Source organism: Aplidium turbinatum, chromosome 5, assembly GCF_918807975.1.
Source record: "Aplidium turbinatum chromosome 5, kaAplTurb1.1, whole genome shotgun sequence".
NCBI classification, from domain to species: domain Eukaryota; kingdom Metazoa; phylum Chordata; class Ascidiacea; order Aplousobranchia; family Polyclinidae; genus Aplidium; species Aplidium turbinatum.
Window position 1 is genome coordinate 9,587,621 of NC_137476.1, and position 23,487 is coordinate 9,611,107.

The following is a 23,487-nucleotide window of genomic DNA, read 5'->3' on the forward strand; positions in this document are numbered from 1 at the left end:
TATTCATCTCCCACAGGAAAATATACCAACAATTTGTCTTACAAGTTGATCCTAACTACAAATTGGTCGCAATAAACTAATGTTAGTGGTAGGCCTACCTGTATTGAAATAAAGCGAAATATCTAAAAAATAAAATATTGCGACACAAGTCTTCAAGATCGTTAAGTTCTGGACAACGCAAATACGAATAGCAAGCTAGGCTATACTGTATTACGCAATCATAAACACAATAATATACAACCCAAATGAAAGTTAGTTGCTTCAATAAAACTCAGAAATATTAAGTTTCTGTACAAGCGATTTTACATCGCTCATAAAACCGGTTTGTGATCACGTGGTAACCACGTGATGCAACAAAAACTGATTTTAGTTTGAACGTTATTTCACATGCATGTGTTATTCCACAGAACCGTGCTAAGCCTATCTGTTGCAGGTAATGTGACTATCATGTTTTGAGTCAAGTAGTAGGCTATCCATGTCCCCGAAGCGTTGATTAAAAGATTATTTGTCATGCATATTGATTCATCTGAAATAATACTATCACCTTGTTCAAACTGTTCACAGTGTTCAGTCATGTTTTCATTGAATGTTCTTATTGCGTTACTTTTCAACATTGAACCCAACTTCGTTCTATCGCTTTCGTGTCAACGTAGCATTCACACAACAACATTGATTTGAACCAGACACTCGGTAGCGGATCCACTGGGGCACTTGCTGGTCACTGGATCCGCTACCGAGTGTCAATTATGCAATTTTTCTCTTGGTTTCGCAAAAATTTCTCGCTTGTTCAATCACATTTAATCACCTTACTTGGCGCAAAAGTAGCAGAGCCACATAGGAGCAAAATGGTTTTCAGCAGTGGGTTTACGGAATAAAAGACTTTTATGTCTTCTTTAAAACCAAAGAAAATAAATAAACTATGTAATATTCTGCGTAAACACATTGCTTGCTAAACTACTGTAGTTAACAAATGGATAATATTATTCCAGCGTTAATAGAGGTATGAAGTGAGGTATGCCTTGTATGCTATATACGATAAACTAAAGAAAGGTGTGATTATTATCAAGGACGAGTTTTTTAAATTTCATTAAAAGACAGTGCAACACTGTAGCGCTATAATAGTGCCCTACACCAAACTAGGCTAAAATTATCTAAGTTGTAATGTTTCTATGATGATAAAACGTGAGATCATCAAATGACGCTTCAGTTCCATGGACATAGTTAAACCGTTAGCGCAGATAAATGGAATATAAAAAAAGTGTTTTGCATTAAATTTTCCTCAGTACAACTGTCACTATCAATTTGCGTAGTCTCACGGCAGGCTACATAATTGTCCTAGAATAGGTGAACTATTTTATTGTGTAATTTTGTTGTGGTGTTTCGTCAACTACTGACCTAGTACTCCTAGTAGCCCTTAATTACGCAATCTTCTATTGCGAAACCTACTACTTGAAAATTCTGCATGATTCTCGAAACTTCTTCAGTTATAGAGCAGAAGAATGAGTTCTTGTGATGTAACATTACCATAGTTTCTAGGAGCTTCTGGTCAAAGCAAACCTGCTATACATAGCCGCGTGATTAGAGTTGTGTTTAAAGCTGTATATCATGAGGATTAGAAGTTGTAATGAAAAGTAAATTGACACCGATTGTAGAGTTCTAGCCGATATTGAATAGAATAAATTGTAGTGGAAGTTATTGCCAATTGTAAAGTAGATGTTGCAAGTAATAGTGTATATTTATTTGAAATCGACGAAGACGTTTGCTATTCAAGAATTTGATTTCTTCACGTGTTGGAAGTGAACCATTTGTCAGTTCAAGCATTTCATCCATCATCTCACAAGTAGAACTATACGATCATTTATCTGACCGTTTAACGTTAGATATCCCAATAACCGACGTCATCAATCATTCTAAAGTATTTTTACATGTAAGAGATAGAAACAATTATGACAACAGCATTGAGCCATTTCATATATTTTAAACAGCTCATACAAGAATAGCCCTATAGGCTACTTTGGTTGATTTAAGAAAAAAATAATTTCGATAGAAAGGCGATTGGAGGGTGCGTTTTCAATTCCAATCCGAAACAAGACACAGAACTTGAATATATAAGTTTAGAACGAAACAAATCATTCCTCCTCTTTTTTCTCTTCTTCTTCTTCGCTGATCCACACCTGCAAATAAAAAGCTACGCTGTATACATAGAGTTGAACGCTGGTGATTAGTATTTTGGTTTTGGAGATTTTCAGCACCAATTTCTTCTAAAAGATTATACTGTATTAGAGCATTCCTTTGTTTTATTTTTTTTAACTTTTGTTTGTTTGTTTGTTTGTTTATCTTTATCCTGCATTGCGGGAAAGCGGACTTGAGCGCTATGCATCGGTGTACGCCTTCCGACGTACACCTGACCCACGCTGCAGCCGACTGCAATGTCTGTTTCCGATTGTCTATTCTATTTATGGCTTAAATTTGGTACTACCCATTACTCGAAATCGATCACTGGGTAGAGGCAATTATCGTAAAGTTTCTTGCCCAGAGAAACAACAGCAAGTGCGGGTGGCTGGAGTCGAACATGCAGGCTCTCGACTGCGAGCCCAACGCGCTAACCACTCGGCCATTGCTGCCGACTTTCTTATCCCGACAATTGATTCCTTTTTGTTACTAAACAAAAACTGTTAAATTTTCTTGAAATATGTAATATGTTCAAACGTAAATCGATGACGTAAAACTTCTTTATTAATTGGTTACTCGTATAGTAATGCTCAAAGTGGCTGCTGTCACGTATTATTTTGATTTTTGCAGCTTTCGACAACATGAAACACTATGCTGTATAAGCACAAGTAGGCTATTGAGAATTAAAGACATCTACTGTAGGCTATGTGGGGCATTCACGTCCATAAGCAATATGAACAAGTCCAACCTCATTCATCGTGTAAACAACGTAATGTAGGAGAACTTACTGTTAAGTTGTCGCGGAGCAGTTGCATAATCAAGGCACAGTCTTTGAAGTTAGGAGAATTATCTATCCTTGTTACAGCGTCGTCAAAGGCCTAATTAAAATTCACAGTTAATCTTTAGTAGTTTAGGGTAGTAGCCTATAACATTAAAATCGCAAATAAAATAAAACTGGCAAGTACACCTAAACTTTTCAGTAGATCCAAGCTAGGTTATGTACAATAATTTGACCTAGACTAGTCGACCAGTAGTAGTTTTTATCAAACCCCAATAAGCAATAAACATACAGTAGCCTACTAGGCCAATAATAACAAACAAAAACAACGGTAGCATATATACCCAATAAGACCTAGACTAAGATTAATCGACCAGTAGCAGTTTTGGAACAAAAAAGAAGCTGATCAAAACTATTATATTTCCAATTGCAACTTACGGATGCGAAACATGGACAATGAACAAAACAGACAGAAGAAAGATTGACGCATTTGAATTGTGGTGTTGGAGAAGGTTACTGCGTGTTCCTTGGATAGCCAAAGTAACAAATGAGAAAACTCTCGAACAAATTAAACCGGACATATCCCTAGAAGCTAGTATCGACAGGCAGAAACTTTCAAATTTTGGCCACATAATGAAAAGAAAATCAATGGAAAAAAACATCACGCTTAGTTTGGTCAGCGGAGGAAGAGGAAGGGGCGCCCAAAAACAAGATGGCTTGACACAATCGTAAATGACAGTGGCATGGGAGTGCATGAATTGAAGGAGGCTGCTTGGGATCGAGAGATGTGGAGAAAGATGACATATAGAGTGACCGAGAGTCGTAAACGACTGAACGGATGAAGAAGTAGTTTTGGTCGAACTCCAATAAACATATAATAGGCCTAGCACTAGGCTAATAATAATGAGCAGAAACAACGGTAGCCTACCATTATAAAAACAAAATGAGTTCATTTGAACAATAACTAGCTGTTTTATCAGTAGACTCGGTCTACTCTATTTTTTCTGTCGATGCAACAACTAAAAATGCAAAAACAGAATGAAAATGTTCACCAGGCATTTAATAAATAAAGATAGAGTGACTTGCGTTCTTCTGGTGACTATAGACTACTAGGTTACCTTCTGATGTTAAGGATGATACCTAGCTTTTATTACCGATATCTTCTTCTTCTTCAATTGCCTTGCCTGAATCAGGCATCGACGGCCTCAGATAAATAATTAGACAAAATATTCCTATAATATGTTGCATGGATGATTGTTTTTGTTTTGTCGTTAAATTGTTTCAGATGAGTTTGTCTTTGTCTGCCAGATGCCCACTTTCCAAAAATTTCACCAGTTAAAAAGAGATGGTCCAGTTTTTGCTTACTTATTACATGTCCGAGAAATTTATATTGTCTGGTTTTTATACTTTTTAACATGGATCTGGTTCGGTTCACTTGGTGTAAAATTTCTTTATTTGTTTTCTGTGCCAGCCACGAAATAGGCTACGTTGCATTCTACGGAAACACCACATTTCAAAAGCATTAATTTTTTCAGCCATTTTGCATGAGATATTCAAGGTTTCAGAGTTGTAATGAAAAACAGGATAAATATAGCATTTTAAAACTCTAAACCTTGTCTTAAAGGAGATATTTTTATTGCAAAGAATTGGTTTCATTAGTTGGAAGCTTGCTTTTGCTTGAGCTGTTCTTATGTTGAGTTCTCTTTTGTCTCTTGCATCCCAATTCACCATAGTAGGCTATCGAGGTATTAGAATTTTTGGAAATGTTTAAGAATTGTTCCATTTTCGGCTGCCTTTTTCTTTGTGATGGCCATTGTTTCTGTTTTCTGTTTATTTAGTTCTATGCCAAATATCTTGCCTATTGTACACACAATATCTAAGATAATCAAAAAATAAAGAGCCCAAAATGTAGATACCAAACTCATGTTCAGCAAACAAACGTTTCAAAAACTATACTGTCTTCATCTTCAGTGTTATAAATGTCTTCATCTTCATAAATAAATGTCTTCTTTGTCTTCATCTTCAGTGTTATAATATTTATAACTCTGAACATGAAGACAGTATAGTTTTTGAAACGTTTGTTTGCTGAACATGAGTTTGGTATCTACATTTTGGGCTCTTTATTTTTTGATTAGATCAACCAGGCGTTCCAACCATTTTGCTCCTAAATATCTAAGATGTTCTGCAGTTTTACGTCAGAGTCGGCTATCAAAACGGTGTCGTCAGCTTATCGTATGTGGTTAATGTTTCCTCCAATACGAATACGGAATCCCTCTTTCATCTTCAACATGTCTTAGCGATGACTGAAGTGTCTACATGCCCATTCAGAAAAGAGTACCGGTAAGACAAAGATGTGTGCTATCACCTGACCTTTTCTCATTATACAGCGAAATAATTTTAAGACATATTGAAGACTAATCCTGATAGCAGTTGATTGTTCGTAATATAAATTTTAAATAATTTTTAAATCTTTATCATCAATTCCAATTCGGTCGAGCATGCATTACATTTCATTGTGTTAAACTTCATCAAAAGCTTTTAGTCGATGAAGCACAAGTACAGGTCTTGTTGCATTTCGATTGATCTCTGAGCGAGGTTTTTCAGAATGAAGAGCGCATTCCTTGTTCCTTTACCAGGCATAAACCCATATCGGCATTCGTTTATTTCTGGGTGTAATTTGTTTCTAACTCTGTTCATGATGACCCTCAGGAGTAGTTTAATAATATGGGACATCAAATTAATTGTGCGATGTTCTTCGCATTCTCTTGTGTCTTGTTTCTTTGGGATTGTAATGAAAACAAGTTTTGTCATATCAGTTGTTCATAACATGATCATGACATCGTTCATTCTGATTGTTGGTACTTCACCGGAAATCTTAGCCTACTGGAAATCTTAAAAAACTTCTGAGCACTCATGGGCCCGATCTAGCTAAATTCGTTGTAGTAGCCTATAAAATAATCCCATAACACAAGACAGTACATGTAAAATCATTTTGCGACACAAGAATGTAATGCAAGTGCAACACTTGCAGTGGGATAGTAATCACACTGTTGTATGTGCTTGCGTCTTGCATTTTCACAGCTCCAAATAGATTAGTCTTTGGTGCTTTAGGTTACTTGGTCTACTGTAGGCCTACATGACACAAAAGAAAAACATAGCCTACGGTTCGGTAAGTCTATAAATTAGTCAACATCGAACACACACTTACAGCTTTGGCTAATGCAATGGCTGATTTTGGATCTCCAGCAACTTCGTAGTGGAAAACGGAAAAATTAAGAGCAACGCCCAGTCTTGTGGGATTGTCGCTTGTCAATGTCTTTTGGCATAAATCGTATGCATTATTGTATGCTTCCCTGGATTTCTCAATAGATTCTAAGTATAAATGTTATAAAAAAACAAGTTACAAAGAAAGCTATTTTGTGAATAAATTTTCAACCCATTCTAGCTGACGCTATGCGTAACGGAATCTTGTTATCTAGGGAGACGTTTTTATCATTTACGCCTAACAATGCGATTGAGCCCAAAATTCATTTGCTGCTAATGTTCAAATATCGAAGCAAGAAATTTTGTTTGAAAACACAGATAAAGCACTCTAAGATTAATCTTTGATAACTTTTTATTTGTTCAGTTTTATACTTCTGTTGAAGATTACAAGCAAATTTTGCAAGCTTGTATTGAAACTGTAAAATCCACTCTTGCATTACACATTTAGGTGAACGAAATTTTTTGGATTTGTATTTGAACAAAAGTGACCAATCAATGGTCTGATCTCTCATTTCCTTATGGCTTTCAGCTTGCGAAATCTGACAAAAAACAAATTAAATTCTACATAAAGTAGGCTATAAAATTAAGTCGTAGGCCTACCGTTGCGATAATCTTCTTCAACAACTTCGGTAATATAACGATTATAGTCTCCTTTCATCTTGAGATAAAATATCTTGCTCTCATCATCTTCTGCTGTTTTCAAAAGTGAATTGTCAATGAGTTCCTGCAAAGTAAAAAGTGTAACCAGCTTGATGAAAACTTTATCAAAAATATTACAAATAGTATTGTCGTTTGAATAATAAGAAGAAGCTTTTTGGAGACAGGAAATGTGGAAGTGGTTCACTTGCTTTTTATACCTCATGTAAAGAGTCAAGGTCTCACACGCATTAAGAAGTATGGTCAAAATAACAGCTTTACTATATATATTTTGAGCTTTGTGGAAAGTCTGATTTCCCATCTTTCCCACACGTTAGACTTCAATCTACCGAAGGCGATAGAGATGATTTGGCGATTCTGTTCTTGATTTCCAAGTCAATGGTGGCTGTGTTAGAAAGAGTACTCCCGAGATACTTGAAGCTTTGACAGGCATGAAGTTTCTGATCTTTTGGAACAGGCATTTAGGGCTACAGTTATCCGCATACCAAAGTACACTATCGATAAAAGATTTTGCTCTGTTTAGTTCCATTTCGTACTGAAGCAGTGCCAATTTTTGTTCTATCTGTTATGGATGCCACATGTTGACTTTTTGAGGTAAACAAAGCTTTCTTGACTTCATTTGCACTGCACCTCTTTCAGCTGTTGAAGAAATCAGACTAGGCTGATGTTCCAACAACAACGGTAGGTTATCATCCGTTGCAAGCTTACAGTAGGCTATAAGAACTATTACGCATATTAAGCAACAACATAACCTAGTTGCCCTGTATCATCACTCGCATTAAACTGTAGCCTATATCAACAACAAAAATTTGCTATTTTTTAAAGCAGTCCACCCCGTCAGCTCAGTGGTTACGCGGCCGACTCAAGATCAAGCGGCGCTGATTCGGCTCTTGGGGTGAGCGCTTGGGCAACTCACGATAAAGATTGCTCTCCATTCGGCAGTATCTAGTGGATGGAGTAATTCCCCGGCGACAACACTTTAACAGCTATCGGAAATTCCACTCTGTCGATGACCTAGCCGGTGTCAGTGGTTCAAAGCCTCTACAAGTATGCGAAGCACTCAAACAGATGCACTCAAACAGAAGCTATATAAGCACTCAAACAGAAGCTTTTATAGTCCGAGGATAAAGATCAAGTCAATCAATCAATCAGAACAGGTGTTGTCATTGAAAAAAAAATGTTAATTACTTTAAGCTAATTTAATAAAACATGTTATACAATTATAACTCAAATACAAGTTTATCTTTGTAGTTAATTTAAGAAAGTTCTTTAAAACTACAAATTAATGAATTTTTTAAGTCAGAATAAATTAAGAACAACTTTTTTTGTAAAAAACATGCAAGACCTCCTTTCTACATTCATAATAAAAAGCTTAACCTGCACTACGTATCACAACGCAGCGACATAACTTGGTGAACTATGTTGGATGGGTGTGTACGCAATATGTGTTTTCACGATCAAGTTTGGGAAAAAATTCACATTTATTACCACAACTTCTTTGCAACAATTCTCAAGCTCGTCTTGAATGGTCGCCATATAATCTTTTCTTTTGGCCAATTCCTTCTCGTTACTGGCCGGAAAAGCTTTAACCGATCTCCATCCTAATCTTCTTGCTCCAACTATATTTTTGTATGCTACCGAAAATAGGTTCCTTTCCTAAAAAGCAGTTTTTGTACGTTTGTTAAAATCGGAAAAATTAAAATTAAAACAATTTTGATTAAAAAAATCGTGTCAATTTGAGCAGTGCCGTAGCTAGAAAGAAAAATTTGGGAAAGCAAAAGCGACTGTTGGGGGCAAGATAAAATTTTGGGAAGCGATTTCCCTCCCCAAAGCCCAAGCCCTCCAGTGGCTAACGATTAAGGGTGTATGTCATTTGGTCACTTGTATTTTTCGACGCGTTATTGCTTGCTATGATTTTGGGGAGCCCCATGCAGCAAAACAATATGCATTTGGTCAACTTCCTTTTGTGTGTATTGCTTTATCATCTCTTCTTGACTATTGCGAAGAAGCTTCCGGCTGGAGTATTGTTTTCTGACGAAATCGCATTCTAGTGTATCAGCAAATTATTTTTACATTTGTTTGACAAAGAAAATTTTTTTTTATGAAAAATCCACATGTGTGTTTTAACTTACTGTTCCCGCCATAAACATAAACATTGCATCATAAAAATGATTCTAGTCACATGATAATAGACTGCCTGACTTGCTTTTACCTCACAGTCATGGCTCTGAGTGCCTCGTGTTGTGTCGCATGAATAAGTAGATCGATGAAATTGAGCTGTTATCTCCATGTTCCTGAAATTTTGAGGACGTACAAAAATATATTTAAAACCAAAACTGGTGGAGAAAAAATGCAAATGGAAGAACAGTCTTGTGCCCTGACTTTGGTAGAAAAGGAGCATTGTATAATTGGTGTGGCTAGAGTCAGTGGCGTACGCAGGGGGGGGCCATTGGGCCATGGCCCCCCCCCTTAAAAATGTTTTAGTAGTTAACGACGTAGATTAAGGCATTTAATATGTTTTGCATTGCTCTGTCAAAGCAATTACTGTAACAATGTTGTTTTATAGACTAAGCCAATACGAAATACATGGCCCAATCCACCTACCCCACCCCAGGTATGCCAATGTAGCATTGTGTTCTGTAAGCCTATTATAGTGATTAGTGAGAGAGAAATGGATAAAGTCTAAACTAAAACCATACTGGGATATCATGAAGACGTTTGGGATATCAATGGCCAGTGGCATAGCCAAAGGGGGGGGTGGGCCTTGGGGGTTACAACCCCACTTTGGCACGCGTGTGACGTCACGATATTGAGAATGATGCTTTCAGTTTCTTTATGCTTGGGAATGATGGTTTCAGTCTAAAAAAAACTTGCCTAATTTTAAGCAAAACTGCATTAAAGAGCGAGTTTTGCCAATACCAAACATCTCAGCCAGGAATTAACAACAAGAAAACATAGAGACTTAGCTTTATTTCCGAAAAATGCCGAAGAAAACATGATCTTATCCTTTTGTTTTGCCACCTGACAGCACCATTTTACAGGAATATTCATACCCACATTTTTGTTGAAAATGCTCTCAGAATGCACCAAATTCAAAGTAATTTTGCAAAATTTTCTGGGGGAGGCCCCCCAGACCCCCCGCCGCTGGGTGTCGTCTTAAGAAAAAACGCCCTTTCAAAATTTCTGGCTACGCTACTCTCAATGGCCCCCCCTTGAGAAAATCCTGCGTACGCCACTGGCTAGAGTTATTGGTGACTGGAGGCTCCTAAAGTTATTGGTTTCTCGAGAGAGGCGATCAGCGACACAACACGAGGCACTCAGGGCAATGGCTATGAGATGAAGGCTAGTCAGACAGTCTATAATCATGTAACTATTTTCGTGAGGCGGTGCTTATGGAGAAAACAGTAGCTAAGTTATACAGACATATGGATAGCTCATGCAAAGATTTTTTGCCAAAAATTTGTAAAAAAATGTTTAGCCGGCAAGGTACTTTCGAGTTGTGTCTTTCACCATTGTGAAATTATTCAAGTAGTTGTTTATTATAAAGAAAATATACATCTGTAATTGCCTTTGTAATGTATACAATGCATCTACTTTTCTTCACACGTGCGGTGTTGTTCTCTCTGGCAATGATCATTGTTGTTGATGAGGCAGAGTTAAGATGTTCTTTCAGGTGAGAGTGGAGTGGGCGGATCGTGTTGCCTACGTAGCTGCTTTCCCTGCAGTTCTTGTACATGATTTTACAAACGCAATTCCCACTTGTGCACGACAGACTGCATTCATAACAGAACGACGCTGTGACTACAACACCACTCGTCATTGCTTAAACAGCTAAGTGGCCGAGTGGTTTTGCTTTCGGCTCTAGTGCTGGTAGATCTGAGTTCGATCTGAGTTCGGGTCAAACCAAAGACTTTAAAAACGATACCGATTGTGTATTGTTTTGTATAACGCAACGAGAATAAGACGAGTAATAATGTGATGACATCGTAAACCTGATATTAAATTAAAAGTGAGCGCTGTCCCTAAAAGACGTTCGCTGGTGTAGGGTAGAGCGACAATACATAAAACCATAACATTATTATTACTCGTCATTGCACATGACTAGCGAACTGTGTTTCAAAAGCTCGTGACAAACCGATGCTACCACAGCTAACCCGCAGCATGAGGCTAAAACAGGTCGTTTGAATCTACATATGTGAAGTTAACAATGATAATGCTGCTAAAAACGAAACTCGATCTATTAAAAACTTGAATATTCACCTCCTGATCTAATGAACCACCCATGGCAATGACTTGCTTCATACGGTCAACCATATCTTCGTATCTTTCAGCTTGCTCTGCGTAGCAAACTAATTTAAGTTTCTTTAGTCTCTGACTGTCTGGATTCTTTTCGTTCTTTGCTGTACAAAAATACCTATTAGATATTGAAACATCTGTTTTTTAATTGCATTTAGGTAATGTAAGTTAATTGCGTGGTTATGATTAGTGATATTATTATTATTATTTATTTACGTCAGACAAAGCTTTTCATATCTAGAACTATATTACATGCAGTGTTATTATTATTAGTGGTGTTATTATTGTTAGTGATGCCCTGACCTTAATCTCTGTTTCAGTTTCCTCGATGTTATTGAGATAAAAAGTTATAGAAGGGTCCTGCATTTATAACTCAATCAAACAATTGAACATAACAATTACATAGCCTACTATATACTCGGTTCGGGAACTTGTATAAATTATAAAGCTTTCGCCATCGTGAAGGCAACTTTTTCAGCATCTTATTCAAACAGATTCTATTTGAATCCTGCCAATTTGTTTGAGACCTTAATCATGGCAATTTTGCATACCTTGAATCTAAAGGTTTTGAACCATAGACACAGGCCTTTCATCACCGAGATTGACAGGCCTTTTAAAATAGTTGATATAGCCTAGTTTCCTTTCGATAAGGGTAGTTTCCTTGCAATGATACGTGTAAGCTACTTTCGAAGGCATATTTCTTTTACAAAAGCCGTACAATACTCTTGGATCAAATTGATGTGGTAAGCTGTTCTCTATTTTGTCAATGCAAAATATCTGTATTTTCGGTACGCTTTTGCGCATGCGCATAGTCATGCGCACAAATCAGAATAACAAATCTCCCGTGTTTTTCGACAATTCATGTGTTGCGGCTGTTTTGCAACATTTTAGTGCAGTAGCAGATAATATTTGAACTATGCCATGAACAAAAAGTGAAGTCAATGCATTACAAGGCAATTTTACGCAAAAAGTAGCCTACATTTCAAAGTATGGGGGGAGGGGTTTGGATGGAAATTTCAAAAGAAATTTTCAAAGGTGTAATGTAGGCTACTGTTGTATCCTAAAATCAGGACTAAAATTAAAATTAACCCCTCCCCCCTATTTCAATGGCTTCGTACATATTTCTTGCATGTACAAACAATTTGAAAAAAACATTAATGAAGTTTTAGCCTAAGTTACATGCTGTGCATATGCACGACTAACATCTTAGTAGGCTATGAGATCTTTAACAGCATTTTTGGTGGAATAAATATAAATGCTACCTCAATTGTCGCGTGGATATACCAATGTAGGCTATGTGGAATGTAGGCTGACTTTTCTCAGCTTCTACATTAAAGAACTTTACCAATTTGTTCATCTAATTTATGGTAGCCTATCTAAGATTCCTCCATTTTCCTCAGCTCCTAAACTATCACAGAAAATTTTCTGAAACACCGATATTCCAGAACAGAGACATCGTAGGGATAGTCATTTCCTTCCATATTCATTCCATATTATTTCATTCGACGAGTTATTATCAAAGAAAAAGTAAAGATTACTAACATATCCTATTTTAGTGGCGAATTTGGAATAAATCTGACAGAAGATTTACTTCAACAGAAATAGCAACTTGAAATTGAGTAAGCCCTCAGTTAGTCTGCTTACTTTTTGGTTGTTGTTCAGACTCATCCATCTTCTTACAAAAGTGGTACCGATAAAATAGATGTTGCAAGTAAATACAATTACTGAAATCGACAATATTTAGGCTACTGTTTACCGTTTATTACAATTCTTGAAACCAATCTGTGGATAGAATGTAATAGATTGATTTTCACCTTTGCAGTAGCTATGATCTTAACTTACAGTATTTCACAAGTATGGATACAAACGATATGTTTTAGCCTAATGCTGAAGGTTCGCCATGGTAATAGCGGTTTATCACGAGCTCTCGAAACATATTTCCTTAGTCATGAGCAATTACGAATGATGTAATGATGTAATGATGTTCGCCCTTCGTTTCCGAAGATGGCCATAATAATGTGATTGTTTTACAAGGAACCGCATAAAACAATCGACTCACCCACTTCAACGCCATTCGTCCTAGCACTAGGGAGCTGTGTTCAGAAAGCGAGTGCAAATCGCTACTACCACAGCGAATTTCCAGCATTAGGCTAAAACAAGTCGTATATCTACATTGTGAAGTTATGGTTTTTATTTATTGGCACTTTACAACTACTAGAGTCAGGGTGTATTTTTGTATCACATTTTCAATGTCCCCACATTACTACCCGACTTATCCTCACTGCATTACGCAAGAAAGTACATAATCGGTATTGTTTTTAAAGTTATTGGTTTTACCTGACGTGGAATCGATCTATAATTTACCAGCGCCAAAGCCGAAAGCGATAACCCCTTGGCCACTGAGCTGGTTTACGATGACGAATAATAATAATACTGTAAATAACTTGATATACGTTTTTCCGGTGCAAACTACACTAAACTATCCAAAGATGTAACAGGTTCTGCTTTTATTCCAACGTTTTGTCAATAAGACACGAGCGTGTTCTTCAAAGGGCTCGATCAAGTAGTGACTATTTGACTAGCTTGGCAAAACAAGGAACCATGTTGCTGTAAATCAACTAAAAATGCAAAATGAAATTTAACTTTCAAACAAAAATTAGCGCAAGCAATTTTTGAAACTAGAAAAATAGTTTAAATGTTATTTATCAACAAGAAACCTCAATAGCGGCAGAGCTGGTTTTATTTTAGTTCGCACCAGAAGAACGTAGGCTATATCTATATGTTGTTTAACTAAATGCCTGGTGAATAGCCTTATTTAATTTTTAATAATACCTTAATGTTGTGGTTTTGTCGCGCTACAACTACAAAGGTTTGTTTGCAACAGTATGACCCGATTTATCCTCACTGCTTTACGCACAAAAGAACACAATAGATGCTGTTCTTAATAAAGTCATTGGTATGACCCAGGGATATCTAGAGAAGGGGATACGAAGGCTCGCTATGATTGCCTTATTCTCATGACACTACCAGGGCGGTAGTTTGTAGCAGTTTAAACATGCGGTTCTTTTTAAAATCGTAGAAAGTTTTGTAGTACAGCTGATACAATGAGCTACAGAAGACAGTTAGCAAATGTTACGTAGAGCATATTTAAAGTTTAATTGTTTATAAAGACAGTTGAAAAGTTACCAGTAAGCTGTTTTTTTTTAACAAAGCCTTTGCGGTAGGCTAGATGTAAAGCCAAGTATATGGATAGTTGAATTAACAAGCAACCATGAGCCTGCTGTGAATATCCAGGCCTGATGCTAATAGCGCAATGCAAGTTATCATAACAAGATTTATTAAACTACTATCGGTGCCAATTATCATTTTACGATAAACACAGATTATTTATGATAAACAAAAGCCCTTCTATTGTCAGACGTAATAAAAGCCTTCGTATATCCCCTTCTTTACAGTAGATATCTTTGGTATGACCCGACCTGGAATTGATCTTACATCTGTCAGCACTAACAAAAAACCAAAGATGAACCCCTTGATCACTATGGGTTTGTTCCAGTGACGAGTGATGCTGAAGTTAGAGCAATCGTTGTTTTGTAAGGTTATAATCTCCTGTCTTTGGCTTGAGATTGCTGTCGTACTTGCACTCCAAGTCGGCGCAGAACTGTTGTCGGTAGGCCTAATCAAAGATAGAGCTTTTGTCAGAGCTGAGATGTTCTTTCATGCCGAAGTGGGCAGATCGTGCTACCTATGTAACTTTTTTCGAAGTAGCCTACTTGCATGTCATTTTGGAGATGTAAGTATACATGCAATAGAGCAAGAGCCCACCGGCAATAAAACTGCATAATAATATACATTCTTGTGTGGTCATGAAAAAGATGTTTCAAACTTAACTTAAATTGTAAATTAAACCTTATGGCTGTAACTTCTATAGAAATCTAATTTTTGATTGGATGAATAGTTTAATTAGTTTAGCCAAATACAAAGTGTGCGTTCTAAGCAAAAATTACTATTAGAGCACAAAACGTGCAAAAAGCGAAGAAAATAAAGTAAAAATTTCCAAAACTTAGTAGAGCCAAACTCTCCCTCCCCACGACCTATTGTCAACCTCTTCGCTTTTGGCTCTCAATACGTTTTCTACATTGTTTGTTACACGTGGAATTTCATCGTGGTTGAAATTCTGTTACAACACCAAAAATCTTTTATTGCATCCGCTAGTGGTTGTGCTACATCTGAGCAGTTTTTTGTAGAATATATTTTGACATTTTTCGACGTTTTGAATATGCTTTTAAGTGTGCGTCGGGCCTTTCTGCTTAAAGTTTGGGAAGCAGTGCCAACATGAAGTTGTAAACGATACAATCTCGTCTCAAATGTCATTTCGGAAGACACCCACATACACAACGACGATTTTCAACATTTTGAGCAAGAATTCAGGTGAATCTGAAATTGTTAAACTTTCAGTAGTCAGTTTGAGAAAACTGCTTCTTTATGAAGCTTTCTTTATTATTTAAAACAAATTTTTGACACAGAGGGTGAAACAAGATGAGAGTGTAGCCTTCTAAGCAGGGCCGGATTTAGCTTATGAGGGGCCCGGGGCACTTTTAGATCGGGGGCCCCCATGCAAAAACATTTTTCGCTCCTACGGCGAGAAAAAATACCTCTACTTATACAGTAGCATTAATCCACCACTGCACAGCATTTTGTAGGGACATCAAAGGCTGAAAGAAAAAAAATAACTCAAAATCACATTTTTTCAGTAGAGGGCCCTTTAAAAGTCGGGGGGCCCGGGGCCCCTGTACCTTCTGCCCCCCCTAAATCCGGGCCTGCTTCTAAGCTACTTTACAAAGCGTTGCTTCTGTCCAACTTTGACCGAACAATGGTATTGGCCAAACTAATAGCATCGTTTGTCTAATTCCAACTCTTTTTCATATCTCAACATTTCTAAAATTTATTTCAGCACTTGAAATTGACAGCACGCGATAGTAACGTCTTTAGTGACTCCCTTACTTGTAACGACATTGGCTGATACAAACGTAGTTTGTTAGGCTCTTCTGCTCGTCAAAACAACACTGCACAATACAGCAAACATAATACAAACACAATAACGCTCACCTGCTCGTTAGAAGCAGCCTTAACAGGAAACAGATACGAACTCTATTGCGGTAAGCTTTCAAGCTAGGCTATATGGTAACTCAATTACATGTATGATTCGATTATAATTTCTATGAACGATTTGTATACCATTCGAAGCTTCTTGTTTATGTTAAGGAACCGTCACGTATAGCCTTTGATAGAAATGGTCGCCTAAAAACAACAGTGACCCATTTTAAGTTTCTGCTCTGCAAGGACGGCATTGGCTCTTGTAAACATCAGACTAAGATACTATATTTCTTTTGATAATGTGGTAAGTGATTATATATAGGTGCCCTAAATATCTAGGGGTAGTCCTGGACAGGTCGCTCACTTACCGTCAACATTTGGAGTCACTACGCAAAAAGATCTCAACACGCACAGCTTTGCTAAGGCGTCTGGCCGGCTCTGGCTAGGGAGCCGGAGTTGATACCCTGCGCATTGCCACCATCGCGCTAGTTCACGCTCCAGCAGAATACTGTGCACCTGTCTGGAGCCGCAGTGCCCACTGCCATCAAATCGACACTGCCATAAACGACGCCTTGCGTATCGTGACAGGATGCCTGCGACCTACACCATCGGAAAATCTCCCTGTCCTTGCAGGCATCTAACCAGCTGAGCTTCGTCGCAAAGAAGCCATCCTGTCTCTCTCTCGTCGCGCTACGAACCCCAACCACCTGCTCTACTCAAGTCTCTACGAGTCTGTGAACGAGAAACCTCGGCGACTGAAATCGAGACACCCATTTCTACGAGCCGCACAACTCCTGATGAAAAGTGCTGAAGACCAATCCATCAGTGCGGCTACCTGGGCGGACCACCAATGGAGCTCGGAGTGGAAGAAGAACTCCTCAAGACTCCAAAGTTTCATCTCCGACACCAGCCACCACCCAACCGGAATGCATTTGCCAAGGAAGGCCTGGGTGCGGCTCAACCGCCTGCGTACTGGCGTCGGATTATTTCGCTTCAACATGCACAAATGGGGGATGGCTCCATCCGCGATCTGTGAGTGTGGCATGGAGGAACAAACCGTAGACCACACCATCTGTAACTGTGCCATCTACCATGCGCCAAATGGTGTGCGTGGTCTGCGTGAATTGGATGACGAATCAATTCAATGGCTGCTCGACACCTGCCCAAACATCTAGACCGCGTAGCCGCCACTGCCCAAGGGTGGTAAAAGGCAGAGCCCCTTGACCCTTGAAGTGGCGAAGAACAAGGTTCAAACGAAGAAGAAGAAGATATATAGGTGCTTATACTGAAGGATTGGATTTGTTTTCGGAAAGTTAGACTATTTAATTTTTCATTGCCTTAAAAACTTAGTCCAATAAACGCAGTTATTGATTATATATCCGCCCGGATAGCTCAGTTGGTTAGCACGTAACTTCGTGAACGAAGAAGCTTCAAGATCAAGCGGCGCTGGTTCGACTCTCGGGTGTGCGCTTGAGCAATGCTGTTATTCACGGTTGATCCACTATTATTTCACTTCCAAAAGATACCCCAAAAGAGAACTCAATCTGCATGAAACACAATAAACTCTTCTCTTGAACATCTTGCAAATAAACAATCAAAAAATGTTTAAACTGTGCATTAACTCAATGAAATAACCGTGAACACTGAACACTGAACGAACAGAAATTTATGCCACTGAAGACAGTGAGAATCATTGAATAAGAAATATTGCACGAAAGTGCTTTTACCTTTCTGAAATGATTTTGCGAGGTTTGTGGAGAAAACGAACATTAGCAACCAGTAGCGTTGCTATCGAGAAAAATATAATTAAGGGGGGTGCTAAAAAAATTACTCTCAAACTGGCGCATTACAGAAAGAATTACTTTTATGGAAGTTTAAGACGAGCAGTGGACCGCCCCCCAGCTACGCCACCAGTTCTACGCATCAATTACAGTACGGTACAACAAAATTAGGGCAGTACGTAAGGACCATCGGCTCATAAACTACAGTCCTTATGATAAACACATGGCTCAACCGTTAACATTGCAAGTGGCTCAACTGTTAACATCGCCGCCATTTTTAATATTCATGAAAAATTGCCAAGAACCAACTGGCTAATCAAGCAACGAGAACTACTAAAACAAAGAGTAAGTTACCCTTACCCAGGGCCCACAAGATGGGGGGACAACCGGTGCATTGCACCGGGGCCCGGTGAGTTCAAGGGGGCTCGACAAAATGTCTAAATTCACGTGTTAAAAAGATTGATTTCAACACTTTTGCATAAAATATTGTTTTTATATTAGTTCCGTATGTCGATTGGGCCCCCTCATGGGTAGGTATGGCCTTTTTTAAAACTACTGAATTTTCAATTCACCATGTATGGTATGCATTAGCCTTGTGGATTAACGCACACCGCAAATTTTGCTTGTGATTTGTGAGATATCACGAGACATGTCGCGCTGGGGGGGCCCGGCAGCAACATCTGCACTAGGGCCCGGCAAGGCTCTTGGAAGCCCTGCCCTTACCTATCCCAGTATTTCGATTAAGACAACGATGAAACATCGTAGGAAAAAATAACACATTTCTTCTTTCTCTCTAAACTACTTTTATTATACCATTTTACATTTAACTGCTTCACGATTTTTCTGCTTGTAGAAAATCCCTAAAACTAGAAAATCCCTAAAACCATAGATATCTTACATATAGATATGCAACTCAGCAATCGTGGATTTATCGTCACGCTCGACTGACTTTATGGACACAATCAACTATCAAGGTTGCCAGCTTGGCTAGCGTATCTATGGTAGGCTATTATTGTACGGTTTGGGCTTGGCGAGTGGTGGCTTTTGAGCTCCTTTGGAATATTTTGTTTGGCGTATATTTCAAGTTTTCACAGAATAGCCTACTATGAAAAATCAAGACAATAATCTTTCTTCACGTAGGTTATGCAACTTCTGTTTCATGATTGTTGGAACTATCATTTAAGCTTATTTCCAGTGACTCATTAAAGCTTGTTGTAGGCAGTTTACAAACCTGAGATAGAGGGGCGCCGGAACGATTTTAGGGTGAGATATACGGTAGCGATAATGCTGGGCAACTCGTTCGTTTTCCCGCTATTATAGCCATGAAAGTCGAAATGTGAGACAGATGAATAATTGCAATAGCTTGAACAAGAAACGAAAGGTAAATTTCACATTCATAGCATCACAATCTGCTGCAAAGTATAAAATGTGTCCACGGGATAATTTGTGTGGGCCTACTCTAGGCTATAGGCCCTATAATTTGGCTAAAAGCAAATAGCAGAAGTTGTTAGCCTATATTGCAAAATTTGCAGTAGCTTACATGACCTTAAAAGGGCACCATTGCCCCCCATCCAGAGAAAATTTGAGGGCAGGGGCATCTTCCCCCCTGCTGAGACAGCTTCATTAGCATCACGGATCAAACCGCCAAACCAAGACAATTTTAATGTTTGGTACACACCATAACTAGGCTACCAAATGCTATAGCACAGCTTTCGGTAGCCAGCAGTAAACTTTCATTTTGGTAACACTCAGTAGATTAATTGAATAAAACTTCAGCTTGTCCTGGAACTACAGCTCCAAAAAAGGTCTTTACCTACTTATCAATGGTTGACAGGCTTGTTGTTAGGCATTGTCGGAAATTTTCAAGCATTTTCAGGGGTTGTCAGGCATTGTAGATTAGCTACTTTCAGGCATTGTCTAGGATTTCCAGGCATTGTCGATCATTATCAGGGGTTGACTGGTTTGTTAGGCATTATAGAACATTTTCAGGCATTATCGAACATATTCAGGGGTTGTCGAGCATTTTCAGGGGTTGTCAGGCATTGTAGAGTAGCTACTTTCAGGCATTGTTGGGAATTTCCAGGCATTGTCGATCAATATCAGTGTTTGACAGGTTTGGTAGTCATTATGGAACATTTTCAGGCTTTGTCGAACATTTTCAGGGATTGTCGAGCATTTTCAGAAGTTGTCGAGCATTTTCAGGGGTTGTCAGGCATTGTAGAGTAGCTACTTTCAGGCATTGTCGGTAATTTCAAGGCATTGTCTAAGATTTCCAGGCATTGTCGATCATTATCAATGGTTGACAGGCTTGTTGTTAGGCATTGTCGGAAATTTTCAGGCATTGTCGAACATTTTTAGGTGTCAGGGGTTCTCAGGCATTGTAAAGTACTTTTATTAGATTCTTTCTTGCAGGCATTGTCGGCAGTGGCGTAGCTAGGGAATGTGCTGCCCGGGGTGGATTCAGATTTCAGGTCATTTAAACGCTGCTGTGTTTGTGTATACCGTAAATACGTTTACAACCTACGCAAAATAGAAAGGGATCATTCTGCTGCGCATGCAGAGCTGGGAATAAAAATGCATGAAAATGTTCGACAATGCCTGACAAACGTGTCAAAAACCAATAATGATCGACAATGCCTGGAAATCTTAGACAATGCTAGGAAATGCCCAACAATGCCTGAAAGTAGCTTAATCTAGAATGCCTGACTACCCCTGAAAATGCTAAACAACCCCTGAAAATGTTCGACAATGCCTGGCAAACCCGTCAACCACTAATAATGATCAACAATGCCTGGAAATCCTAGACAATGCCTGGAAATTCCCAACAATGCCTGAAAGTAGCTACTCTACAATGCCTGAAAACCCCTGAAAATGCTCAACAATCCCTGAAAATGTTCCATAATGACTACCAAACCTGTCAAACACTGATATCGATCGACAATGCCTGGAAATTCTAGACTATGCCTGGAAATTCCCAACAAATGTCTGAAAGTAGCTACTCTACAATGCCTGACAACCCCTGAAAATGCTCGACAATCCCTGAAAATGTTCGACAATGCCTGAAAATGTTCCATAATGACTACCAAACCTGTCAAACACTGATATTGATCGACAATGCCTGAAAATCCTAGACAATGCCTTGAAATTTCCAACAATGCCTGAAAGTAGCTACTCTACAATGCCTGACAACCCCTGAAAATCCTCGACAATCCCTGAAAATGTTCGAAAATACTTGAAAATGTTCCATAATGACTACCAAACCTGTCAAACACTGATATTGATCGACAATGCCTGGAAATCCTAGACAATGCCTGAAAATTCCCAATAATGCCTGAAAGTAGCTACTCTACAATGCCTGACAACCCCTGAAAATGCTCGACAACCCCTGAATATGTTCGATATTGCCTGAAAATGTTCGACAATGCCTCACAAGCCTGTCAACTACTGATAATGATCGACAATGCCTGGAAATTCTACACAATGGCTAGAAATTCCCAACAATGCCTGAAAGTAGTTAGCCTACTCTACAATACCTGAAACCCCTGAAAATGTTCGACAACCCCTGAAAATGCTCCACAACCCCCCAAAAAGCCGACAATGCCCGACAATGCCTGACAATGGGTATTTAAAGGTACCCTCTGTGACTGTGATTTGTTTTCAATCGCCAGAATCTCCATAAAGCAGTCCATGCGGAACGAGAATGTGACGTCATCACAAGCAATCTATACGTCAACTTGAAAACGAAGAAAGTTTTATTTAAACAAAAACCAAAAAAATATATTAAAAATAAAGTTGTTTTGCTTTGCCAAGTTTGAAGTCAATGCATACAGCCATAGCTACGCTGTTAGCCTTCAAACAATGTTACGCACCACTGAGTTGCATATCTAAATGTAAGATATCTATGCTAAAACTAAAACTACACGTGCTGATGGACTTTAAGTTTTTCCATATTTTCGTTATTAAACGGTTGACTAATCATGCACGACGTTGCGATAAAACCGGATGGATCAACCGTTACCCAGCTCAACTAACCAAACCTTCCCCCACGTGAAATTGTTTTTAACTTGGACAATTAAGCATATCACACTCGCTTCTCTTCATCATCTGAATAGTATTTTTCAATTTTTTTCTTTAGTCAGATTTATTCCTCACTCAAAACAATCATAAATAGCAATGATGATTTTAGTTTTTCTTGTTTTATCCATGTATTATTAACTTTTTTTCTATATTTCTTTTTGTTTTTACTATAGGAATAGGCTATAGCCTATTTACATTCCTTGGTGGTGGAATTTTGCCATAGGCCTACCGGCAACAAAATAATTTTTTTTTGATAGCCTACAAACTAAACTAAATAAACGAATCGCCATCACCAGCGTAGCCTAGTGAATTAGGATTTAGGCAAGAGATGGTTTAGTTTGGTTTGGTTTAGAATCTTTATCCTCGGACTGACACAGCTTTGATAGGTTATTCCTGGTAGTTTCGCATATTTGTAGAGCAGGGGTTCTTAAACTTTTTTTTAACGCGGACCCCTTAAAACAAAAATTTAGTTGGCTTGGACCCTCTTTGCGGCAATAAAATTAAATTGAATTGGTAACAAAATTTATGTTTTATTAAATTTAAGAAATAGCGAATGCAGATTGTTTTTCAATATCTTCGATTTAATTTCATTAATGTGAAGGAAGCTGCTGTTTGTCTTCAACAAGAACATGAAATTGTGGCTTCGCCTTTGATAGGACAACAGCAACACGCATGTCATCCTATGCATCTAACCGGTTGCGACTCTTTGTTTTGATAGTTACCAAGGATGAAAATCCTGACTCACATAAATATTAATTAAAAAGGGGTTTGACACATTTAACCTTAAATAAACGTAAAGTTTGTTAAGGGATCCTCGTAAAGCAGATACTTATGCGTCGAAAATTTAAGAAAAAAAAAAAAGTTGAATACTTTAACATATTAACGTCCACCTTGTAGAGTAGGCTACAAGTCAATTTTAATTGACTTGTACTCTACAAGGTGGACGTTAATATGTTAAAGTATTCAACCTATTTTTTTTTCTCACATAAATATGTAGTCGCAAAAAAGGATTATAGCAGCCAGGGCTCTCTTTACCAAAAGAAGATATGCTTGCATCAATGAACTCCAAAAATTGCCAATACTTTTCGAATTGAAAGACAATTTTAATGAATAACGTAATAAACGTAGGCTACGTAACAAAAAAAAAACAGTAGGCTACAATGCGATAACAATTATCAGGAAACGCCCAACTAGAAATCATCAGCGTTGTTTGAACTTAATCTCTTTTCTATTGAAAAATGTATTGCATTTTTGACATTATACACTAAGATTTCCATTGGACCTTCATGGACCCCCTAAAACTAGTCCGCGTACCCCTTGGGGGTCCATGGACCCCAGTTTAAGAACCCCTGTTGTAGAGGCTCT

At 38.2% G+C, this 23,487-nt stretch overlaps 1 protein-coding gene across 1 annotated transcript; it reads right to left on the reverse strand.

Moving 5' to 3' along the window:
* Window positions 1-1,538: 1,538 nt before the first annotated feature.
* Window positions 1,539-12,948, reverse strand: LOC145770819 (14-3-3 protein beta/alpha-1-like). The gene is made up of 7 exons (XM_082582549.1): window positions 12,812-12,948; window positions 11,132-11,271; window positions 8,360-8,527; window positions 6,815-6,938; window positions 6,159-6,322; window positions 2,961-3,050; window positions 1,539-2,174 (listed from the first exon to the last, which is right to left on the reverse strand). Exons 1-7 carry the CDS (start codon window positions 12,837-12,839, stop codon window positions 2,130-2,132), a joined length of 759 nt encoding a protein of 252 aa, XP_082438675.1. The 5' UTR covers window positions 12,840-12,948; the 3' UTR covers window positions 1,539-2,129.
* Between the last annotated feature and the right edge of the window lie 10,539 nt (window positions 12,949-23,487).